General features: G+C 38.6%; 1 protein-coding gene across 1 annotated transcript in view; it reads right to left on the bottom strand.

Moving 5' to 3' along the window:
• Positions 1-26,735, bottom strand: part of adgrl4 (adhesion G protein-coupled receptor L4) — a 522,719-nt gene that overhangs the window by 62,359 nt on the left and 433,625 nt on the right. The window contains exons 7-10 of the mRNA XM_034293731.1: positions 17,126-17,275; positions 10,811-10,960; positions 10,332-10,402; positions 7,484-7,663 (exon numbers count right to left, since the gene is read on the bottom strand). Of these exons, the coding sequence (XP_034149622.1) occupies positions 7,484-7,663; positions 10,332-10,402; positions 10,811-10,960; positions 17,126-17,275 (551 nt within the window). The remainder of the gene's footprint in view (positions 1-7,483; positions 7,664-10,331; positions 10,403-10,810; positions 10,961-17,125; positions 17,276-26,735) is intronic.

The following is a 26,735-nucleotide window of genomic DNA, read 5'->3' as shown; positions in this document are numbered from 1 at the left end:
CAGCCAAACATAGTGTGGCCTTCAGTTACAAATATACACACATTCATTCACCAGTGTTAATTTTGGCATCCTTTTTTGATATAGTCTAGTTTTAGTCATTTTGACTAAAATATATTTTTCTGTTACATTTATAACTCTTGAATAATGATTTTGTCTAGTTCTTGTTAAAATCACAAAAACAGTGATACATTTTAGTCAACAAAATGCCCTTAAGTTTTTGTCACATTTTAGTCCAAAGCACGTAAAAAAACTGACTGGGCAAGGCCAAAGTAAAGTGAGGTAAAAAGACTCCAAAACAGAGTCCGGTGAGAATGGGAAACAGGTGTGGGCAACAATATGGGGACAATCCGGGGTGAAGGTGATTAGCCGAAACCGTGGTGCCTAGAAGGCTGGTGACACTCTGCCTGCAACTGGCTCCCTTTCCTCACCCCCCGCCGTTACATCCAGATTATACTTAATTATAGACTTTACTGAAGAGATTAGTATTTACCAGACAAGTCTGTGTCTCTCACATAAATCGGCAGATCATTCCACAATAATGGAGCGCTATGGGAGAAAGCCCTGCCTTGCCCTCTTTCTTTAAAAACTCTACTATAAGAGTCTTGTATCTGGAGTGTATAAATTCATGACGTACAGCAGGACCAGTTCAGAGAGATAGATAGGATGTAATTATTTTTAGGTTGAAAAGCCCTAGCATCAACAGGCAGCGAGTGCAGAGAGGCTACTACTTGGGTAATGTGATCGAATGTTTTCATTTTAAGATACTCGCAGACTTAGCACTAACTGAAGTTTATTTGTCTTATTAGGGTAGCAAGAGAAAAGAGCTTTGCATTATTCTAATCTTGAAATTGGGGGTATTAGCTTTTCTGTATAATTTTGTGCAATGCCCCAGAGAAAAAAGCTGCTCTTTAAATAAATGTTATATGTTCATCAAGAGATCAGGGTTCAGATTGAAACTGACGCCCCTCGCAGGTTTTTGGTAGGTGGCAGTATAATCATTGAGCTTCATTGGTAGATCTAACAGCAAATCACTTTTTCTAAAATTTTGCAGCGTTTAAAAGTAAAAAGAAAAAATGTCATCCACTTCCTTGTCTGAAACCCAGGTAGACAATGTTTGGGCTTGTCCATGTTTCATTGAAATGTCCAGTTAGGTCCGGAAATAATTGGACATTGACACAAGTTTTGTTATTTTGGCTGTTGTGCTCAAAAGTTTGCATACCCTTGAATAATTGGAAATGTATGTACTATTTGAGTGAGCAGGCAAAACACATTTATTTTATTTCTCATGGGATTCATATTCAACTCTAGTTTATAACAGAATGGCACAATCATAAAATAAAACATGGCAACAAAGAAAAAATTAAAGGACCACTGTTCAAAAGTCAGCATACCCTTAGTTCTTAAAGCTGTGTATTGCCCCCTTTAGCATCAATGACAGCGTGCAGTCTTTTGTAATAGTTATGAGGCCCAGAATTCTTGCAGGTGGTATAGTTGCCCATTCGTCTTGGCAAAATTCCTCCAGGTCATATAAAATCTTTGGTTGTCTTGCATGAAGTGCACGTTTGAGATCTCCCCAGAGTGGCTTGATGATATTAAGGTCAGGAGACTCTGATGGCCATTCCAACCTTCCCCTTTTTACTGCTGTAACCACTGGGGGGGTTAACTTGGCCTTGTGCTTAGGGTCATTGTCGTGCTGGAAAGTCCAAGTGCGTCCCATGCGCAGCGTTTGTGTAGAAGAAAAGTATTTATTGATAACCTGCTGCATTCATCTTATCAATTTCCACAACATTTCCTCCCCCAAAACATCAGTGAACCACCACCATGGCTCACAGTGGGGATGGTATTCTGTTCACTATAGGCCTTGTTGACCCCTCTCCAAACATAGCGCTTATGGTTGCGACCATAAAACTCTATTTTGGTCTCATCACTCCAAATTACAGTGTGCCAGTAGCTGTGCCAGTAGCTGTGAGGCGTGTCAAGGTGTTGTCGGGCATATTGTAACCAAGCTTTTTTGTGGCATTGGCGCAGTAAAGGCTTCTTTCTGGAAACTTGACCATGCAGCTCATTTTTGTTCAAGTATCATCATATTGTGCTCCTTGAAACAACCACAACGTATTTTTCCAGAGCACACTGTATTTCTTTGCATCCCGAACAATTCTTCTGGCAGTTTTGGCTGAAATCTTTCTTGGTCTACCTGACCTTGGCTTGGTATCAAGAGATCCTTGAATTTTCTACTTCTTAATAAGTGATTGAACAGTACTGACTGGCATTTGCAAGGCTTTGGATATCTTTATTATTCCATTACTTTGTTACACAGGTCTTTTGACAGTTCTTTTCTGCTCCCCATGGCTCAGTATCTAACCTGCTCAGTGCATCCACTTGACAGCTAAGAAATTCATTGACTATTTATACACAGACACTAATTGCAATTTAAAAAGCCACAGGTGTGGGAAATTCACCTTTAATTGCCATTTTAACCTGTGTGTGTCATCTTGTGTGTCTGTACCAAGGCCAAACATTCAAGGGTATGTAAACTTTTGATCAGGGCCATTTGGGTGATTTCTGTTAACATTATGATTTAAAAAGGAGCCAAACAACTCTATGATAATAAATGGCCTCATATGATCACTATACTTAAATAACATTTTCATGATCTCTCATATTTTCCCAAATCAATGCCATAATTTCACAATTTCTGCCAGGGTATGCAAACTTATGAGCACAACTGTATATTCAAGTTAATGTTAAATAGTGAATATTATATATTGGAGGAAGGGTTTAGGAATTACAACTTTTTTAAAGGGACCAACAGTAATTGGACAATTGACTCAAAAGCTGTCTTGGGGACAGGTGTGGGCTATTCCTTCATTATATCTTAATCAATTAAGTAGGTAAAAGGAGTTGATTTCAGGTCTGGCATTCGCATTTGGAAGCTGTTGCTGTGAACCCCCAACATGCGGTCAATAGAGCTCTCAATGCCTACAGGCCATCCTTGGGCTGCAAAAATAATTCCATCAAAAATGTAGAAGGAACATTAGGAGCGGGTAAATCAACAGTTTGGTACATTCTGCGAAAAAAATAAGGCACTGGTGATCTCTGCAACACAAAAAGGCCTGGATGTCCATGAAACACAACAGTGGTGGATGATCGTAGGATCCTTTCTATGGTAAAGACAAACTGCTTCACAACATCCAGCCAAGTGAAGAACACTCTCAAGGAGGTAGGCATATCATTATCAAAGTCTATCATCAAGAAAATACTTGATGCAAACCATTCATAAGCCTCAAGAATAGAAAGGTCAGATTAGACTTCTAATAACATCTAATAAAAACATCTAATAAAGCCAGTTCTGGAACAGCATTCTTTGGACAGATGAAACTAAAATCAACCTGTACCAGAATGATGGGAAGAAAAAAGTATGGTGAAGGCTTCGAACAGCTCATGATCTGAAGTATACCACATCATCTGTAAGTTGGGAAGTTTCTAACTCAATTCTGGCATATGTGGATATCGTACGATTTGCGTGCGCACTAAAGTATTGGGATTTATCAAATTGGCGTACACACATGCTCCATTGATAAATCAGACCCATACTATACTTCTGCATACGTGAATCAGCATACAGTCTCCGCCCAAAGAATGCCTACAATTACCCATATAAGGTATCCAAATTAGCCCTATTGACTATGTAACTATGTAACCTTCAAATAAGATCTGATATATAATCAAAAAACATATCATTTTTCAAAATGTATCAAGTAGCCCGACAAGAAGTCATAAATATTCAGGCATTGCAAGACATGGCTGTTGTTAAAGTAATAAAGTGGTCAGAGATCGGTCAAGGTGGATGCGAGAGAGCGATTTGCTGCACTCCTAACCAGTGTCCAAACTACAGGAGTTGGGCAAATAGTGACAGATATTTTTCCTATTGACTAACAAATCACTGGCATCATTGGGGAGATCTGAGTGGAAAAGTCCTAGATGGCGACACCGACATGTCGCTGTGGGATGGTTGCAGTAAATGATCATTTGCCACTAGGCTAATCATAAAATTTCAACATATCAATACAGACATAAAATAAAAGGGAATTGGCCAAGCCCAGATCAAGTCATGTGGGCCTAGGAGCTGTTATTTTCGCTACAGAACAAGTATCTGCAGTTGTATACCATAGTGGGGTTGCGGGGCTCTGCAGTTTGACAGCGTTCTGTATGGTTTCGAGTGAGGACTGTACTGCGTCGTGCAGGTACAGCCGAGGCTGTCTTGCAAACGCAAGATCTGTTAAAAGAAATAGTAGCCTACAGAATGTGGCCAAGAAAGTATAGAACATTTCAGAAGTTTTCTAGAAGATCAATGACTCTTGGAAAGACCTTGTGTTAAAATGATTGATCCATATCTGCAGAATTCAGGAAACTGGGCTTCTGTCGCATGGCACTACTTTTCAGGAGAGCCGTTTGTAAGCAGAAAAACATGTTCTGGGACATGTTGTTTTTTTGCAGAAATGCCTTCTTGAAGATGTGAACTTTAATGTGACTTAATAACAAACTAGCATGAAGTGTAAATGCGAATACAATTTTAAGCTAAAACACAGGACTTTTCCTTCCATTGGCTGAGATAATGAAGGGGCTGGACATGCTGACATACTGAGTTCTGATTGGTCTATCATGTAAACAGAGTTTGTCATAACACGACTGCTTGGTCAATAAATCATTGTGATACTGGGATTTTCCAAAAAGGACAACTGCCATCCCATTGCTACAGCTGTGAATCACATCGCTGCCCTGAATTATGCTGTTGTTATCAATAAAGTTGTGAGAAACTACTTTCTGGAGTACAAATGATGCCATAACTCAGAAGATTAATTGGATGACGATGAGGAAATCTCAGACTTTGATACTGTTCAATACTCTCAGGCAAAATGTAGGCATTTCATTGCAGTGCCAATGGTGGAAAGTGCCAACTAGCTCCTCTTGTATAAAATAACTGTCCACGGATTACATTTACAAGAAAAGGACAATCATGGCAGTTATGACAGGGACAATGAAAGATGCATAGATTGTTGGAGTATTGAACGGTAACGAAAGACGCAACAAACTAAACAGACTAAATGCAAACAACAAAAGACGTATGTAATCAGGGGATATATAATTGTTTCAGTCTGCTGTGAAACATTCCTACATCTATACGGTTAAGTGTAATGTTTGCTAAATAGCTACAGGTACAGTAATTCCCTTTCAAGAAGTTGTCAGCTGTATTACTAGTAATCTAGCTATAGCTACTGACGTTACCGTTAACGTTGGCTAGCTAGGTAACCACATAAACTTACCAGCTAGATAACATTTCCTGATTTCTAGCTTGTGTGTGATTATGCTTATATATTATGTTTGCAGATTAAATTACGTTACTACTTACGTTAGCTAACTAGGTAACAATACTGACTTACCATCTAGCTAACATTTCCTGATTTCTAGCTTGTGTGTGATTATGTTTATATATTATGTTTGCACCGTAAATGACGTTGCTGTTTACGTTAGCTAACTAGGTAACAATACTGACTTACCAGCTAGCTAACATTTCCTGGTTTCTAGCTTTTGCATGATTATGCTTAGCTATTAAGTTTGCATAGTCTTCACAAAAGTGAACGAGTCACTTAGCGTGATAATAAGCTATCTGATTGACCGGTCATTCTTCCAGGTGTGTGTGATTATGCCTAATCTATAAACCTATAATGACTCAGTGGCTGTCCTCCCGCAATATCTGCACTTACATTGCTGCTACTGTTTTTAATGAATCCTGCTGCTAAGCTACTTTACCTTTCACTGTACTGTTTATATGTATTGTAAGTCCATATGAAGAAAACTTTATTTGGTTTGATATAGTATGTGTTTATTAGAGACCAATAAGATCAGTTTAGCAGGCCAGAGTGTCCCCATTTGAATACTTAAATAGCTGGGTGGGGTTAAGGCCTAAGAGAGTGTGAACTATGGTGAATGGGCATAAACACAGACCAGCTCTCTGGAAAGTGTTCATTCCTCGCTCCAAATCTGTCAGATTTCGAGGACATCTCCTGTGCACAGCCCTCTTCAGATCACCCCACAGATGTTCAATTGGATTCAGGTCTGGGCTCTGGCTGGGCCATTCCAAAACGTTAATCTTCTTCTGGTGAAGACATGCTTTTGTGGATTTGGATGTGTGCTTTGGGTCATTGTCGTCCTGAAAGTTGAACTTCATCTTCAGCTTTCTAACGGACGCCTGAAGGTTTTGTGTCAGAATTGCCTGGTATTTGGAACTGTTCATAATTCCCTCCACCCTGACTAAGGCCCCGGTTCCCACTGAAGTAAAACAGCCCCAAAGCATGATGCTGCCACCACCATGCTTCACTGTGGGTATGGTGTTCTTTGGGTGATGTGCAGTGTTTTTGCGCCAAACATACCTTTTTGAATTATGGGGGACTTGTCTTGGCAAACTTAAGCCGGGCTTGGATGTTTTTCTTTGTAAGAAAAGGCTTCTGTCTTGCCACCCTACCCCATAGCCCATTCATATGAAGAATACGGGAGATTATTCTCACATGTAACACACAGCCAGTACTTGCCAGAAATTCCTGCAGATCCTTGAATGTTGCTGTAGGCCTCTTGGAAGCCTCCCTGACCATTTTTTTTCTCGTATTTTCATAGATTTTGGAGGGACGTCCAGTTCTTGGTAATGTCTCTGTTGTGCCACTCCACTTGATGATGACTGTCTTCACTGTGTTCCATGTATATGTAATGCTTTGGAAATTATTTTGTACCCTTCTCCTGACTGATATCTTTCAACAGTGAGATCCCTCTGATGCTTCGGAAGCTCTCTGCGGACCATGGCTTTTGCTCTGAGATGCAACTAAGAAATAGCTGAATTTCATTTGTGATTAATCAGAGTCATTTTAAATGATGGGAGGTGTGTAATGACTTCTATTTAACATGCGTTTAATTGGTTACTTCTGAACACAGACACATCCCCAGTTATAAGAGTGTGTGCACACTAATGCAACCAGGTTACTGTGAGTTTTTATTCTTCCCCCTCAAAGATTTCAGTTTGTTTTTCAATTGAATTATTCACGTTATAGGTCACATTAAAGGTGGAAAAGTTATGACATGATTTATCTTTGTCTCATTCTTTTACATCTAAAAAACCTGGCATTTTAACAGGGGTGTATAGACTTTTTATATCCACTGTATATACGTCTGAGTCATAAATGGCAGCGGGGTATCCTATGGTGAAAAAGATGCTGGTATATAGAATCTTGACTCTAAGTTTTCAGTTTTAGCACTTTTTGCTGTTTATTGGGTGCGGCTTGCTCTAGGCCTTACCTCAAATTAACAAAATTAGTCGAAAGATTAGTTCATTTTACTAAAGAACTTGAATAGAAGATTTGAACATCCCATAATTTACACGAAACACTGAGAAATCATTATACTTATCTAAATAGAAGTGAAATATAAAGATTACTCTGAGAGTTGTTTTGGTCATGGCCAGTTTCATGGTTTCATTCTTCTCTTTAGAGCTCAGCAGCAAGGATGATCGAGAGAGAACCTCCACATAAGAGATTACATCCACCGACGTTAGTTCTCCAGAAGTCTGTTTTTCCATCTCCACCATAAGGCTCTGAGGATCTGTAAAATTTCTGATCTACAAATGAAAGACACAAGTTTAAGTTGGCGCAAATGGGTACTTTCTCTTTAAAAAAGAGACAAATTCTCTAATAGGTATACTTAAAATTATTTTTTAATCTATCACTTTTTAAATGTCTATTTAATAAAAAGGCAAAGTAGACTAATTCAATATATTTAACAAATGCATTTACAAATGTATTTTTCCCTCAAAATGTTTCCCACCAAAATGTACACATACAGAACATGCCTTCCTGATTAGATATCTTGAATTACAAACATATCTGTCTACAGAATCTCTACAGAAAATACATGAATGCCTTGACAGTGACAAAATTCCTGTAATAAGTTGACACTTATTAATATATAACTGCTATGTAAATACATATTAACAACAGTAACAACAATGTAATACCACAGGTTTTTGGAAATTTTAGGAAGTAAAAACACACATTAGAGCTTAAAGGGATAGTTAGTCCTAGACTCATATTTGGGTGCAACATTTACCTTGTTCTTGAATGCCCATGGAGTAATCTTTCACAACAAGCCATTTTTCACCTGTCCCAGCCCATAATTAGCATTGTCCAAATTCCTGAATTGAAACTGTGTATCCTGAGAAACAAAAGCTGCATTGTAAGCAGAAAAGAACTAAAAAAAAACACTTCAAACTAAATTCAGTAATCGTTTGCGCTCTCTATTTTTTTGACTATACTGATGCTCTCAAACAGCTGGTGGAATTTGCTGACTTCAAATTGGCAACTATTTTCTGTAACAAACACACACAGCCTCTGGTATTCGGTAATTATGTCATCAGTAGCTAGCAAATGCTGAGTGGTTGTTCCGGGTTGTTAGCGGTTATTACCGTGAAACTTGAAAAAAAGGGATTTATACCATTGTGAACAAAACTGATTTGTAAACTTAGGAAGTATCAGTTCAATTGAATACGAGATTTATATAGCAACAATAAAAATGTTATTTTTAGCGCTCCAACATTAACAGGTTCTTTGATGTAAATAACAGGTTCTTTGATGTAATAACTAGTTTTCTTTGGAGGTGTTTTGGGGGTTTATTCAAATTCCAGGCTGGGACAGATTTGTCTTGAAAAATTACTCTATGGGCCTTCAAGAACAATTCAAGGTAAGTGTTAATTCACGCTAATATGAATCTAGGATGAATTATCCCTTTAAAACATAACAACATGAAATAAATAGTGAAAACATGCTGCAAATGCAGAGATGCACACTTACAGTTTTGCTCAAAAGTTTGCATACCCTTGGAAAAATTGTAAAATATGTACCATTTGTTAAGAAAATGCGAGTGAGCAGGCAAAACACGTCTTTTATTTCTGAATGGATTCCCATTCAACTGTAGGTCATAACAGAATGGCACAATCATAAAACAAATCATGACAACAATAAAATAAAATTAACTGACCCCTGCTCAAAATCTGCATACCCTTAGTTCTTAATACTGTGTATTGCCTCCTTTAGCATCAATGACAGCGCACAATCTTTTGTAATAGTTGTCTATGAGGCCCTGAAATCTTGCAGGTGGTATAGCTGCCCATTCGTCTTTGCATAATGCCTCCAGGTATGCAAAGTCTTTGATTGTCTTGCATGAACCGCACGTTTGAGATCTCCCCAGAGTGGCTTGATGATATTAGGGTCAGGAGACTGTGATGGCCACTCCAGAACCTTCACCTTTTTCTGCTGTAACCACTGGGGGGTCAACTTGGCATTGTGCTTAGGGTTACTGTCATGCTGGAAAGTCCAAGAGTGTCCTATGCACAGCTTCTGTGCAGAAGAATGCAAATAGTCTGCTAGTATTTTCTGATTACATGCTGCATTCATCTTGCCATCAATTTTCACAAGATTCCCCATGCCTTTAGAGCTCACACAGCCCCAAAACATCAGTGAGCCACCACTATGCTTCACAGTAGGGATGGTATTCTGTTCACTATAGGCCTTGGTACTATAGTGTACACTCTGACAATGTAACATATGCCAGTATATTCAGTTGACTACAAGGTGGTGCCATAATGGTTGGATGGCGTTCTCTTTATCTCTATCAGTCAGTGTAATTTACTTTTGGCACACATAATCATGCTTATAAATCTAACTTGTGTATGAACTATATGTCAATTATGCCACATGGGGGCACGTTTGAAAAAATATATAATTAATGCTTCGTTTGGTGAATCAATGAATGAATGAATCTCTCCACTCAAAAGCAGTGCAATAAGTTTATTGCTACAACCCAGACAGGGTTAAAAAAATTAAACAATGCAGAAATTAAGACAATTTTGCCACAATGCCTCTGGAAAAACATAATAAAGTACACTACCATTCAAAAATGTGGGGTCATTTATTTTAATGGACAAAAAAATGCTTTTCTTTAGAATGCAAGGACATTTCTAACTGACCGCATACTTTTGAATGGTAGTGTATGTAATTTGGACATTGTAATATGAGAGTGTTACATCAGCCAGTACCAGACCAATGGTGGACATTTTATTCTTACAATAGGGAACTTTATTCGTTATTGTGTTGTGTCATCCCAGGAAGACTCTCAACAATTTTTGGCTGTTGCTGATGGAGACCTTAATAAAATCCAGACAATGACCAACAGAGGGCAGTGACCTTTTATAAATAATGTTACAATTGGTTATCATTTATTGAAGTACTTACATATTCAAGTGTTCCGTTGATGCTTTGTGTTATGCACAAAATGTTTTGATGACAGTTTTTCTTGGGATGTTCTGAAACAACAATGATGTTATTATTGTAGTGTTTTGGTGTAGTTTACCACTTGCAATGCAGCTTTGCTTTAGTGGGACCAACAGTATCCATTCATGAATTTGGACAATGCTAAGAACGCTAATAACAGCTGGGGACGGAGCGGAATAATATATGGTTGGAAAAAATTACTCTCTGTCTATTCCGGACTAACTTTTTGTAAGTGACTTTTTGGATAAATATGATTTTTAGATGAACTATCCCTTTAACTTGATGTTTGGGTAGAGTAATCTCAAATTATTTATAACTATGACCTCACCAAAAGAAACCAAAAGAGTTACATATGATTGAAAAAATAATATTCTCAGAAATGTAATATCGTAACTTCACTTATTTACAATAATCTATGCAGATTTGCATGAGACTCTTACCTTTACATCTAACTCCATTATCTGGATGAAAGTGCTGAGTGCCTGAAGTAGAAATGTAATCTCTTTGGCAGTTGCAAAAAAAAGATCCTTTTGTGTTGTGGCAATGAGAGAAAGGTCCACAGATATGGGCATTCTTGCATTCGTCAACATCTGAAAATTAAAAAAAAGTAGTGCTATAATATAATTAATTGTGATCAATCACAAAATTCTGCAGCCAACCGTGGTTAATGTGAAACTCCAGCATAAGTGCTAACAAATTCACTTGTACACTGTTGAAAAACAATTACCATATTTTTACCTTTTATAAGCAGCGGCTTATACACTTATGTTGAAAACATTTTCAACTACAACGGTTAACACAATTTCATAGATGATTGCTTGGCCATGTACAGTGGGGAGAACAAGTATTTGATACACTGCCAATTTTGCAGGTTTTCCCACTTATAAAGCATGTAGAAGTCTCATTTTTATCATAGGTACATACTCTTAAACTGTGAGTGAACTGTGAATCTAAAACAAAAATCCAGAAAATCACATTGTATGATTTTTAAGTAATTAATTTGCATTTTATTGCATGAAATAATTTGATACATCAGAAAAGCAGAACTTAATATTTGGTACAGAAACCTTTGTTTGCAATTACAGAGATCATACGTTTCCCGTAGTTCTTGACCAGGTTTGCACACACTGCAGCAGGGATTTTGGCCCACTCCTACATACAGACCTTCTCCAGATCCTTCAGGTTTCAGGGCAAATCAAATGCAAATCAATTATTAAAAAGTCATACAATGTGATTTTCTGGATTTTTGTTTTAGATTCCGTCTCTCACAGTTACTTCACAGACCTCTACATGCTTTGTAAGTAGGAAAACCTGCAAAGTCGGCAGAGTATCAAATACTTGTTCTCCCCACTGTACTGTATAGGTCTCAGAAACTCACTTAGGAAATATGATACAATTGGCGTTACAGGGGTTTCAAAAACATATTTTATTCTTCAACAAATACATTTTGGTAGCACAATATGACAAATGTTTAATATTAAGATACAATGTATGTATGAGTCATAATTGACCTATCGCAAAAGCCCCGCCTATCTTAGTTACTGATGCTATGCCCGTCAAGCTGTGCTTCTTAGTAAGCGGCAACTACTGTAAACAGCAGAGGAGAAAAGTAGCATATTATCAGTCACTATAACACCTCCGTGATATCCTCCAGATCGAGGCATTGCAATATGCAGTGGAACAATATGTTTACAATACTCAGATAAACAAGGAAGGTGACACAATAGTTGAAACAAGCATACAGATCTCAAACAAAGAATGAGAAACCCCATGAACTCAAAAGCGACCAACATAGCCTTGTGGACCTGTCATGCATCTGCACCATGGCTGGCTTGTGGCCTAGGTGGAATAGGCAAATGTTAGGGGCGTCATCCATCCATCCATAGGGGCACCCAAATGAGATATTATTTTGCTAGCATGATTGTTTGCAACAATTGTTGTAGCAACAATTGTTTGCTAGCATGATTTTAATAGTATTAATTCCCACAGTGTTGCCGCTCCCCTCCCCGCTCTCATAGTCTCATAGTTAGACTTACCTGATTGTGGGGGATGGGCGAGTTATCTGATGTAGTGAGTGACACTTAACGTGAAACATGATAAATTAGTATCAGTAGCTTACTTCAAACGGTGTCTAAAAGACCAAAACCCTCTGGTGTCCAGGGAAGAAAAAGAAGAGAAGAGATGGGATAAGGACAGATGTAACGTGATTCATTAATAGTTTATCTAATTACATAGTAGTTATCTTTGGAGCAGTATTTCCACTAGCTAGCTTATTTTGGACGATATTAGTAACTTTTCATAAATTTAAATAGCTAGCTAGCTAGAGTTAATGTCAGTCACATTTACCTTAAATTCATTAGGGAATGATGTAAAGTGTATTTGGGGAATAATCTAAACTGTAACATCATATTGAGAAGTACACTTTCTTTCAAGTTAGTTAGTGTTAGCCCTGCTTGTAAAAGTAAACTAAAATGCTTTTCCTTTCCCATCCTCTTTTGTAATTAAGAGTTGTAAGCCTTTGCATTTTCATTATTGATTATTCTTATGTGTTATTGCAAACAGCATGCTAGATAAGCACTCACTGAATACATGTTTTGTGCATGAATGCTAGGTGTAATTACTTTTGCCATTTTTGCCAGGCTGTGTTTTAATTAATATAATGTAACACCCAATGGACTAGGGGTAGGACGATATGAGAATTTCATGCCACGATTATCCTGGCCCAAATTATCCCAATTTACGATATTATCCCGATTAATAACAATCCCAATAACAACTCTGGTTTCTAGCCCAAACACGTCGGATTGGATATTCTTCCATTACATAAATATTGTTCTTGTCCATTTAAAAAGCCATTACAATAAAATAATATCAAAGAAGGTTTTTAATAATTAATATTATAATAATATGTAAATATCTAAAAGTATATGGTTGCCAACTTCATTGACAATACATTGAAGAGGATGTTTAGTGGCATTTAGAATTGCCAACGAAATGCAGTTACCATCTAACCAGAAGTGCCAATAGAAGAGGGCAGAAAATGTACAATTATTATGTATAATGTATGCACAAGAGGGTTGTAAAGATGTGCAATGAAGGAAAATGCAAGTGCAAATGGCAGTTCTGAACCCCAATTTACCACCAGTACAAATTGTCCTGTTCTGTAGACATGTAGTATTTAAAAAGTATTTATTCATGTTGTACCAGTCCAATATGACTGTCAGTTGAAATAAACCCTTGTGTTGTAAGAGAACCTGTTGTTTTCATATGTTATGAATCTACACTCACCTAAAGGATTATTAGGAACACCATACTAATACTGTGTTTGACCCCCTTTTGCCTTTAGAACTGCCTTAATTCTATGTGGCATTGATTCAACAATGTGCTGAAAGCATTCTTTAGAAATGTTGGCCCATATTGATAGGATAGCATCTTGCAGTTGATGGAGATTTGTGGGATGCACATCCAGGGCACGAAGCTCCCGTTCCACCACATCCCAAAGATGCTCTATTGGGTTGAGATCTGGTGACTGTGGGGGCCATTTCAGTACAGTGAACTCATTGTCATGTTCAAGAAACCAATTTGAAATGATTCGAGCTTTGTGACATGGTGCATTATCCTGCTGGAAGTAGCCATCAGAGGATGGGTACAGGGTGGTCATAAAGGGATGGACATGGTCAGAAACAATGCTCAGGTAGGCTGTGGCATTTAAACAATGCCCAATTGGCACTAAGGGGTCTAAAGTGTGCCAAGAAAACATCCCCCACACCATTACACCACCACCAGCCTGCACAGTGGTAACAAGGCATGATGGATCCATGTTCTCATTCTGTTTACACCAAATTATGACTCTACCATCTGAATGTCTCAACAGAAATCGAGACTCATCAGACCAGGCAACATTCTTCCAGTCTTCAACTGTCCAATTTTGGTGAGCTCGTGCAAATTGTAGCCCCTTTTTTCCTATTTGTAGTGGAGATGAGGGGTACCCGGTGGGGTCTTCTGCTGTTGTAGCCCATCCGCCTCAAGGTTGTGCGTGTTGTGGCTTCACAAATGCTTTGCTGCATACCTCGGTTGTGACGAGTGGTTATTTCAGTCAAAGTTGCTCTTCTATCAGCTTGAATCAGTCGGCCCATTCTCCTCTGACCTCTAGCATCAACAAGGCATTTTCGCCCACAGGACTGCTGCATACTGGATGTTTTTCTCTTTTCACACCATTCTCTGTAAAACCTAGAAATGGTTGTGCGTGAAAATCCCAGTAACTGACCAAAAAAGATTGTATTTTTACATATGTTTAAAAATATCAAAATTATATTTTTAATGACATCAGGTGCTCCTGTCCCCTCTACCTCAGCACAGCCCAGTGATGCAGCATCAAGTGCTCCTGTCCCATGTACCTCAGCACAGCCCAGCGATGCAGCATCAATCCTGTCCCCTCTACCTCAGCACAGCCCAGCGATGCAGCAAAGTGCTTCTGTCCCCTCTACCGCACCTCAGCACAGTTCAGCAATGCAGCATCAAGTGCTCCTGTCCCCTCTACCTCAGCACAGCCCAGTGATGCAGAATCAAGCATCTAAAAAAAGGTTACACCAATAGAACCTACTGACTGGACTGGATCTTAACTGATAGGGTAAGAACTCAGAGGACCTTTTCAAATATAAAACAGTTTCAGGCTGTAGAACAAGCCTCATTATGCATATTTGCACTGTGGTTTTTGTAATATAGTTATTTTTTGTACAATACTCTTATTAATAATACATTTTATGCACACTTGTTTGTTACAAGTAAGTCTATAGAACAATGCTACTTAATGCATATTGGTTTCTGTAATATATTATTGTTAACAATGTATACTGTTTTCGTGCAATGCTCTTATTAATATTGTATTTAAAATTTGTTTTGTCACTTGCTGTTTTTTAATGCTGCTTTTTTAAAATTTATTTATTTTATCTAAAATAAAGAAATTCTCAAAGACATAAAGCTATGCAGGTTCTGTGTAAGTGTATGAACACAGTGATCGGTAGTGGAATTGGCTGCAATGCAAGGGACACTAGCTTAAATCTTGCCTAGGGCACCAAATTGGTCAGGGCACCTGCACTGTTTGTTTCTGTTTATATAGCTATTATTGAACTCTTATCAGTCAACATCATCCTGTCAACTTCAGCAGAAAATCACCTGTTCAAGTTAAGCCTATGAGTGCCCCGACATAAAAAGCTAATATTACGTAGTAAAAGTAAGTCATATTAATGGTCACGTTCGCACGAATAACAGCGTTAGATAACACTGTTGTCTAATAAATAATTATGTAAAGATGTTGACTAAAGAATTTTACAACCCAAGACAAGACACTCAAGACCCCCCTCAACATCTTTCAGGTATCTGCTGTTGGATTTGCAGCTTGACGGACCTTCTACAAGTAGTGATCGGTTGCTAAGCAGTGGCAGCTGCTGGTCTTTCAAAGAGGGGAAGCTCATTTTCGGCCTGCATTATAACCCTCTGATGGTCTTCATTTGTAGTGACACTCGCGGTCTTTGGGGTCTTTTGGACCCCAGACAATAACATTTATTTTTGTAATAGAACAATATTATTATTTTAATTGTATTTTTTACAAATGTAATTTTACTCTATTTATTAATGGCTTCGCTAAAATCAGGTCGACAATATTAGCACTGTCTGCCATTGTGCGCAGTTTCACCGGCGTACGACGCTAGCCTAGCCTCCTACTGCAAATGAATGAAATAATTAATGAACTATCTAAAAAAAGATATTAAACTTTGTAAAACTGAAACAAGGATTGTGGTGTAGCCTATAATTGTGTGAAATGTATGATGCAAATCGGCTAGCAATTTCACCAAACAAATATCAAGAAATATTGCAGCAGTTTGTCTTTCGAATACACAGTCCCGCGATGGGACTGAGCGCAAAATGGCTTCAGTGACTTCTTATACTACAGACCGCTGTCAGTCAAAAGGAGATGCAGTTTGACAGATCATCAGATCCTCCAATCATCACGCGGAAGCCCGGAGTCCGGGCCAGCCCACTCCTCATTCACACCCAGAGACACTGAGTGTCAGTGGGCGGGACATAACCGCAGCATTGATCCAATCACTGTCTACTTTCTGGAGCACTGAAAAAAACTGTTCTAAGCAGCCCCATTGAAGTCAATGGACGCTCGGCTTCAACAAGGAAATGCACTGTGATGCTGCGCGATTGTATGAGAAGAAAATCGATTCAGCCGACCTGTAGCTGATTCTGAACTAACTAGTTTTAGAGATAAACGTGTTTTAATGCATTTTTTGTCAATAAAATGTTTACACAATAGTACATATTTGACCATAATTTTTTTGGACATTATAGGGGAAGCCAAGCTTCCCTTGCAATCCCCACTGTTGCTAAGGTAGGATTGGACATGGACCGTTTGGGGGAGGGGTTCTGCGAAGGTTCAATTCTCCAAAAATGCCTTTTACATATGTGTGCGGTTGATACTTGGGTTTGTATACAAGCTATTAAATTAATGATGTGGTTGAAACACGGTGCAGTTCATACATGGTGCATGTTATAAATGGGGAAGTAGAGTAGTGACAGGTCCTTTTCAAATCAAGCACTGACTATGAATTGTTCTGATGTTCAAAAAAGAAAAATGTGGTAATGATGACAAAACAGTTAACGGCATTTAACATTTTCAATGAATCACACATAATATAGCGATCACTTTGTCAGCACTTATATATATAAACATGATATGCTGTACATACCAGTGCATTCTGTCCCATCATTAGGTCGAAAGTTATTCAGCCCAGTTGAAATGTATCCTGGGCCACAAGTGCAGTAGTAGCTGCCCTCTGTGTTGGTACATTTGCTGTTGTTTCCACAGATATAAGTGACATTTTGGCATTCATTGTCATCTGATGATAGAAGGAGTACACAGGGGAAAAGGGGTTATTTTAAACAATGGTCATTGATGATCTGCCATTGCATAATTTAACAGCATAGAACATAAATGCATTTCATAAAACAATTATTGTTTCAGTTAAAAATAAACAAGGGGATTTACATTACCCTAATCATTTAGTAGCCTAGCTTATTATCTATGTCAACATTTTTCTTAAAGATGTCTCTTGTGACTTATCTCAAATTAGAACACAACCAGTCATGATGTTTGCCAATCATATCATAAGGCTCTGCACACTTTCAAAGTCAAAATCTCTTTATTTATCCAATGCACCGAATAACAGTAATTCTGAACAATAAAATTATTGTGAAATGGCACACGACATCTGCGCAGTAAGAATAAAGAAATGTAAAAAGCAAAAATATATATAAAATATAAACTAGCAGCAATTTTAAAGGGTGTAGAATGGGGAATATGAACAATCGGGGTAGGAGTATTAAATATTTTAATTATAATATAGGTGTAAAATGCATATGAATGGTACATATAATATTCTAATGTACATGGAAGGACACCAGAACATTTGGAATGTTCATGTGATCAATATGCTAGATCAGTGATATTTGATTAGAAGTAATCATATTAATCTCATGCATTATGGAATAAGTGGGTAAAAAGGTGAAAGGAGCACATTTTGTTATTCCTTACATGTTTACTAAGATTTACTATGTTTTAATTGATACTGAGAAAGCAATTGTGCATCAAGTCTTATTCTAGAATCATGATTTATGACAGGATTACAGAGTGTCTTGATGTGCTAGGATACATAAGAGACTTGGAGAATTTCACACTGGGTTTCATCTTGTAGAGAAATTGGGCTAAATAACAGCTATGTTAGCTGACCTGCAAGATGGTGTGAAATGTCTTGATTTGAAATAAGGTATTTGATCATTTATGTGAAGCAAAGGTAAATTTGATTGTTGATCCGAGACAACACAATCAGATGTAATTATATATCAACTGAGATCTGGTTAGATGATGAACCGAGAATTGTTCATGAATTACTTTTTGAGAGTGATACTTCAACGTAAGCAAACTATCTTAACTGATGATGAGTAATTGGAACAGTAATAGGAAATTGTGTTCTTCTGTTCTTTTTGTAGTTTTGTTATCTGTTGGTTGTTAAACCAACTATAAGAGAGTGGAATTGTTATTTTTCTACACTAGCAGAACAGAAACACCAGAATGTTTTAACTATACTGTTACTGTTTACAACTGTTCTAATCTATTTAGACAAAGGAAGCAGAAAGATATTGGATATACAGGTATACAAGTTTAAGTGTTAGGTAGGACTGGGTTTTAATGCATTAACAAGATGAAACCAGCTAATGTAATGGACATATTTTTGATTGTGTACTGTGTAGTTGCAACTAATCTTCTCAAGGAGAATTCATTGACAGGTACAGGACACTTGAAAGTGATTCAGCGATAGAGGACTGGTTGGAGCCCAGAGAGACTGAGTTGGCTTAAAGGACGATTGTGAGGTGGGCTGAGATAAGATGGATCTCACATTGTCCCACAGACTCTACCCCGGAGTGCCGCACGTCTACAGTAATGCCTGGTTCCTGACAGCTGGACTGATTCTAGTCCCTATGATTCTGCCATGAGATGGAGAAGGCAACCTCCAACCGAGAGGATGGGAGCTAAGAAAAGCTCTGGTTCTGGACAACGTTTACTTGGGCGTGGAAAGACCAGCTGCACGACATCATGCCACCCTGGATGGGTCCATACCAGGTACATATCATCTGCTATCCAGGTAGCTGAGAAAGGAGCCTGGGGTCGATGACACCCACACTACAGGAGGGCTTCTTTGTTGAAAAAGTTGGCCCAGTGAATTGAAGTCACTGAGGGAAAAGTGAGTTTTTTGGTGCTAGTAACCATCATTTCCGAACCGGCCTGCAATTATAGAGTTCATTCACAAAGCAGAGCACACATATTCTCCTGACCTGGATGATAAAGCAGCTAGAATGAAGACAACTAGAACTGTGTCATGGTAACCTGCATTTGAGCTATGAAGGATAACACCTTGGAACATACATCTGATTTTCACGTTCTGTTACACCGATCTGCCAAGAAATGGTTCATAACTGACTGTCTAACGTTTGGAGGAGCAGAAAATTTGTGATGACTTTGTAAGTACATCTTATTGGAACCACGAGAGGACTTTTAAATGAATCAAGTAATTGGCATAGGAGGACTTTGTACCAGTAACAGATTAAAGGATGTATTCAGTGATAGGTGTTTACACACCCACGTGTCGATGCAACTTTCCCCATACTGTCAGTATATGTGTCACTTGAATTAATTTCCTTTGACCAGTGATTTTAACATAATAGGTTTTGCTACACTATGTTATAGTTCTGTATGATGAAAATGTGTGATCTTGGAGTTAATACACAGGTAATGGTCTAGAAGAATGTAAATGAGGATTCAGACATTTCAGATTTGTTCCGTTCTCTACTTCTTAGGGTAATATCGACAGGGTCATGTTGTTACAGAGTACTGTTTTGTTGCAGTCTACATCCTAATGAGTAAATTGTTTAAGGATTGAAGGTACATTTGAGAAATGTCTGTTTTTCTATTGCCTGTATGTTATTATTTTCTTTGTGACACACATCTGTATAGTATCACATGATTATTTGGTACCTTTGTTCCTTAAGAATGTGGTCCTTGGGGGGAAGTAAGTTCAGTTGGCATGTTTAGTTAAACACAACAGTACACATTATGGCAGGAAGGATAAGGTGGGGGGACAGCCCTCCCTTTGGATAAAACTTATGTGACATAAAACAGATGGGCAGCATCTTACCACACCCCTTTTTCCCCTATAAGTACTGATGATTGTCATGTATTAAGTTAAAGACTGCTTGGATGATTATTCAGCGTTTGACGTGTCTCTCTATTTGCAAACAAACTTTTATTGTGCCAAGAGCAATTTGTCTCTGTACTTACTCCTTTATGAGTGTCGATCGATGGAATTAACATCACATGTTCAAGTAGAATCTTACTGACATTTTCTTTGTTGCATTTTAGAGCTAAAGCCATGGTCTGCAGAGAGCTTCCAAAGCATGAGAGGGATCTCATTGTTGAAAGATATCAGTCAGGAGAAAGGTACTAAATAATTTCCAAAGCATTAGATATACCATGGAACACAGTGAAGACAGTCATTATCAAATGGAGAAAATATGGCACAACAGAGACATTACCAAGAACTGGACATCCGTCCAAAATTTATGAAAAGGCAAGAAGAAAACTGGTCGGGAGGCTTCCAAGAGGCCTACTTAAAGGAACTGCAGGAATGTCTGGCAAGTACTGGCTGTGTGCTCCATGTGACAACAATCTCCCATATTCTTCATATGAATGAGCTATGGGCTAGGGTGGCAAGACGGAAGCATTTTCTTACAAAGAAAAACATCCAAGCCCGGCTGAAGTTTGCAAAAACAAACATCAAGTCCCCCAAAAGCATGTGGGAAAATTTGTTATGGTCTGATGGAACCAAGGTTGAACTTTTTGGCCATGATTCCAAAAGGTATGTTTGGTGCAAGAACAACACTGCACATCACCCAAAGAACACCTTACCCACAGTGAAGCATGGTGGTGGCAGCATCATGCTTTGGGACTGTTTTTCTACAGCTGGAACCAGGGTGGAGGTGGAGGGAATTATGAACCGTTCCAAATACCAGGCAATCTTGGCACAAAACCTACAGGCGTCCGTTAGAAAGATGAAGATGAAGTTCACCTTTCAGCACGACAACGACCCAAAGCAAACATCCAAATCCACAAAAGCATGGTGTGATGGTAATTCCATCGATCGACACTCTTAAAGGAGTAAGAAACAGAGACAAAATTCTCTTGGCACAATCAACAGTTATTATATATATAGTAATATTATTTGCAAATAAGAGAGACGCGTCAAACGCTTACAAACATAATCGTCCGAGGAGTCTCTAACTTAATACAGCTCATTCAACAGTATATATCAAATACAAAAAGGGGTGTAGTAAGTTGTTGCCCATCTGTCTTGTGTCAGGTTTTACCCAAAGGGCAGGCTGTCCCCCCACATGGGTAACCTTCTCAACTCTTGAGGAGGACTGATAGCGTCTGGACAAACAACAGATAGACACTAACGGGTTATACAAATTTACGAGTAACCCTCTAATCCGCTGGTGCCGGTCAAGGATGCCCCCCCTAAACAAATACCAGATCCCTCTCTACCACATTCCTTGTCTTATCCAAACATGGGGACTTAGTACCTTTAACTAGTAACCCATACATGTATAGGACCAAGTATACATCCGTTCAAGAATTTCCACCACAATGGTTTTGGAATGGCGCAGCCAGAGCCCAGATCTGAATCCAATTGAACATCTGTGGGGTGATCTGAAGAGGGCTGTGCACAGATCTCCTCACAATCTGGCAGGTTTGGAGCGCTCTTGCAAAGAAGAGTGGGCAAATATTGCCACATCAAGATGTGCCATGCTAATAGACTCCTACCCAGAAAGACTGAGTGCTGTAATAAAATGAAAAGGTGCTTCAACAAAGTATTAGTTTAAGGGTGTGCACACTTATGCAACCAGGTTATTGTGAATTTTAAATTTTTCCCCCTCCAAGATTTCAGTTTGTTTTTCAATTGAATTGTTCACGTTATAGGTCACATTAAAGGTGGAAAAAGTTCTGACATGATTTATCATTATTTTACATCACAAGAAACTGGCATTTTAACAGGGGTGTGTAGACTTTTTATATCCACTGTACTGTAATGTATATTTTATTGTGGATGGTACTGGGCTAAGCCCAGAGTTTCTTGAATATTTAGAAAAACCCATCAATGCCATTACACTCTACTTGACCCTTAACTTCCTTTCTTGACTGACACAAAGGAAGATCTTACACAGGGGAGTATTACTGGCACCTAGTAAATGAAATGTGAAAGAGCACTTTACTGAGTTTGCCTGTAATTACTATAGCCAGGTCAGAGAACACCACATGGGCATGATCAACATTGTGTTTCAGAAGTAACCATTGTTTTTAAGTGTCTTTTTCGTCTTCTAGAAACAAATATTGTATTCATCCATCGTAATTTTGTTACTATGAATTCTGTGATATTTTATGAACATACCAATACAGAAGTAGATTCAACAAAATTCTAATGACCTTGTTTTAGATTGTGTTGAGAAGATTTTTAGTTTTTATGACACATGTATCTTTGCTAACATTAATACTAGTACATTAAGTGCTAATGTGAAATGCCCCTTTAACAGCTATTGACAATTAAAAAAAAAAAGATCCACCAAATGTCCATCATGAAACTTGTTTGTCCTTGTTTGTCTGGTTTGTCTTTTGCACATATGTGTATTTTAAAGTGAGAACTTCACCCACAGCTGCATATTCTAATATACAGAGTAGAACAAAATAATGTCTGATTAGATTTAGATATTGTTGCATGCAAAATTCTCATGACAAAAGGTGTTGGGGCTCAGCCCACCTAGCATTAGTTTGGACAAAATTAACCCATGGTTATAATTCAGATAGGCACAGTTTACGGTAACTGGCTACTGTGATGATGATACATGTAGCTTGCTGTGCACACATTAGAAGTGGATTGTGACTGGTTTGTGAGTACAATTATCAGATATTCACCATGGAAATTCTCGTTAAAACACAAATATATGAGATATTCATAGTGTTCAATGGCTGGGATCCAATAGGACTTTCCATTGTTTTGTCTAGATATGATGAATTTACTATTCTTCTTCCCTACTGTACCTTGTGTACAAAGCATATGTGGGAAGGGATATCCTTAACTCTGAGGTGACTATATTCAGGAGGAAATATGAACATTCTGGACCTCTGACCCACCATTGTTACACAAACTTTAGGAAATTATTTCATAATGACATTTACTGCCTTCCATTTTCCGAGTAACCAATAGCTAAGTTTCAGAGTAAAACTATACTAAAATAAAATACTCTGGGATATGAACATCACTATGTACTCAACTTGACTGTCTGAAATTTTTTTTACCTTGGAGATATTGTCTGCTAAACTGATTTCTGCATCAACACTGCCTTAATTCATTCAGATAAAACAATACATCTTTCAATAATATTCATATTTTGTGATTACAAACATCACTTCAAGAGGGAGATATATGCAGTGAGCTTTATCTTAACAGCACCACAAGTCTCTTTACATGGATTATTAATAAATAATATTGAGACATCTTAATTTCTTTCATTATTTACAGGCTGGTTGCATTTGTTTACGCTTTCCTTAGCCTGCAAGGTACGTGTGCATCCCTGCCTGATGCTAATGTGGAAAACCACCTATTTCAAATAAATAACTTTCAAAGCCAAAATGTAAGTCAAAGTCTTTTATTTATACACTGAATGTACTGAGGATAAAAACAGTTTGTTAGCCTGGAAGTGCATGCCCTGATGCTCTGATAGTGTCTACCAGATGGCAGCAGTGAGAACAGACTATAGCTTGGGTGGCTGTAGATGTTCCTTGCTTTCTTAAGGCATTGTGTGTGGTATTATAAACCTTGCAGGGAGGGGAGATGGTGGCCAATGATGCGCTCCACAGACTTCACCACCTTCCGGAGGGCCTTGCGATCATCAGCGGAGCAGCTGCTGTACCAGACAGTAAAGCAGCCTGAGAGGATGCTCTACTGAGAGTTTTTGTAGACATGCCAAACTTCTTGAGTCTCCTCAGGAAGTATAGTCACTTTTGAGCAGTTTTCACTGCGGAGTCTGCTTGCCACGATCATCTGCTTATTCTTACATACGTTGAGAGTTTGTTGTCCTGGCCCAATGTAGCTAGGTTCCCAACCTCCTGTCTGTAAGTGGTCTCATCATTGTTGTAGATGAAACCCAGGATGGTTGTGTTGTCTTAAATGTTTAGCTCAACACACAATGTAATAGCGTAGCCTACCTCGAGCACGCAAACAATAAAAAAATGCCATGTAGTATATGAGGATGCAAAAGAATTATTCTGACAGTAAAAGTAGGCTACGTCAAATAATTATAACATTAAGTTAGGCTCCGATGTGTAACAAAGAAGCAAATTAAATGATACACATTTATTATTCAAAATATGGAAAGAGGAAACAGGCCATTAAAGGGCTTATTCAAGTCCGCTTTTATTTCTTGAGTTATTTTTATCCATTATGCATTTCCCACGTGTGTCTTGGAAAAGCAGTCTGTGTTGCAAGTTGGTGAAGGAAGACACTTGCCGGGTTAGGCCTACATGTCAGTAGTACAGTAATAATTAATCCAGCACAAAACCTGGACACCGTCACACAACTGTGGCTTTTTGTCTCTGACTGTCCTACAGCACTAAGCAGTTACAAAAGACACTGTAACAGGCAAATCTAGTAGCATTTTTATCAAATAATTTCTTAAATTATCCTTTGACTACATTCTGGGCAGCCATCTAGTAGCCGGGAAATATTGGCCCAATGCCAAGCTACCTTGCCGTTCCCTGAAGTACAGGAAGGGGCTGAGTATGTAGCCCTGGGGGGCTCTGGTGCTCAGGGTCAGTGCAGAGGAAGTGAGGTTGCCCATTCTCACCACCTGGTGTCTGCTCGTCAGGAAGTCCAGGATCCAATTGCAAAGGGAGGTTTTAAGTCCCAGGGTCCTGAGTTTAGGAACAACCTTAGCGGCCATAATAGTATTGAATGCTGAGCTGTAGTCCATGAACAGCATCCTTACATATGGGTTGCTTATTTCCAGGTGGGAGATGGCAGTGTGTGTCGTCAGGGCGATGGCATCGTCCGTAGATCTATTGGGGCGGTATGCAAATTGAAAGGAGTACAAGGTGTCAGGATGGGTGTAGCAGATGTGAGTTCTGACCAACCGCTTAAATCACTTCATGATGATGGAGGTCAGTGCTATGGAGGTAGTCATTCAAGCAGGCAAGCTGTTGATGGAAGGTTTTTTCGGGACAGGGACAATGGTGGTCTGTTTGACCAGGTGGGGACTGCAGACAGAGTCAGGGGGAGGATGAATATAGAGGTGAAAACCTACGCTGGTCGGTGCATCCCCTGACTCATGCATCTTTTCTCATCATGCATCTTTTTTGGACCCACTTATTCAGCAGAGATTCCTGGTATTGAAATACCACAGGTGCTGGTCATAAAATGTGAATATCATCAAAAAGTTGATTTATTTCAGTAATTCCATTCAAAAAGTTAAACGTGTATAATGTATACATTCATTCCAGACAGACTGATATATTTCAAGTGTTTATTTCTTTTAATTTTGATGATTATAACTGACAACTAATGAAAACCCCAAATTCAGTATCTCAGAAAATTTGAATATTGTGAAAAGGTTCAATATTGAAGACACCTGGTGCCACACTCTAATCAGCTTATTAACCCAAAACACCTGCAAAGGCCTTTAAATGGTCTCTCAGTCTAGTTCTGTAGGCAACACAATCATGGGGAAGACTGCTGACTTGACAACTGTCCAAAAGACAACCATTGACACCTTGCACAAGGAGGGCAAGACACCAAAGGTCATATGAGAGGCCAGGTTGCTCTGATAGTGGCCTTCAGCTCTTCTGCATTGTTGGGTCTGGTGTATCGCAAGTCGAGTGTAAAGTTTCCACAGTCAGTGATGGTTTGGGGTGCCATGTCATCTGCTGGTGTTGGTCCACTGTGTTTTCTGAGGTCCAAGGTCATGCAGCCATCTGCCAAGAAGTTTTAAAGCACTTCATGCTTCCTGCTGCTGACCAACTTTATGGAGATGCAGATTTCATTTTCCAATAGAACTTGGCACCTGCACACAGTGCCAAAGCTACCAGTACCTGGTTTAAGGACCATGGTATCCCTGTTCTTAATTGGCCAGCAAACTCACCTGACCTAAACCCTATAGAAAATCTATGGGGTATCATGAAGAGGAAGATGCTATACGCCAGACCCAACAATGCAGAAGAGCTGAAGGCCACTATCAGAGCAACCTGGGCTCTCATAACACCTGAGCAGTGCCACAGACTGATCGACTCAATGCCACGCCGCATTGCTGCAGTAATTCAGGCAAAAGGAGCCCCAACTAAGTATTGAGTGCTGTACATGCTCATACTTTTCATGTTCATACTTTTCAGTTGGCCAACATTTGTAAAAATCCTTTTTCTGTATTGGCCTTAAGTAATATTCAAATTTTCTGAGATACTGAATTTGGGATTTTCATTAGTTGTCAGTTATAATCATCACAATTAAAAGAAATAAACATTTGAAATATATCAGTCTGTGTGTAATGAATGAATATAATATACAAGTTTCACTTTTTGAATGGAATTACTGAAATAAATCAACTTTGTGATGATATTCAAATTTTATGACCAGCACCTGTACATTCCATCGGCCATGCTTGTTAAATTATACATTTTTACCATAGTGTATCTGGGTTAGA

This window comes from Esox lucius, chromosome 8 (assembly GCF_011004845.1).
Source record: "Esox lucius isolate fEsoLuc1 chromosome 8, fEsoLuc1.pri, whole genome shotgun sequence".
Classification (NCBI taxonomy): domain Eukaryota; kingdom Metazoa; phylum Chordata; class Actinopteri; order Esociformes; family Esocidae; genus Esox; species Esox lucius.
Note: the sequence above shows the minus strand (reverse complement) of the source record. Positions and strands in the feature narration are given on the sequence as shown.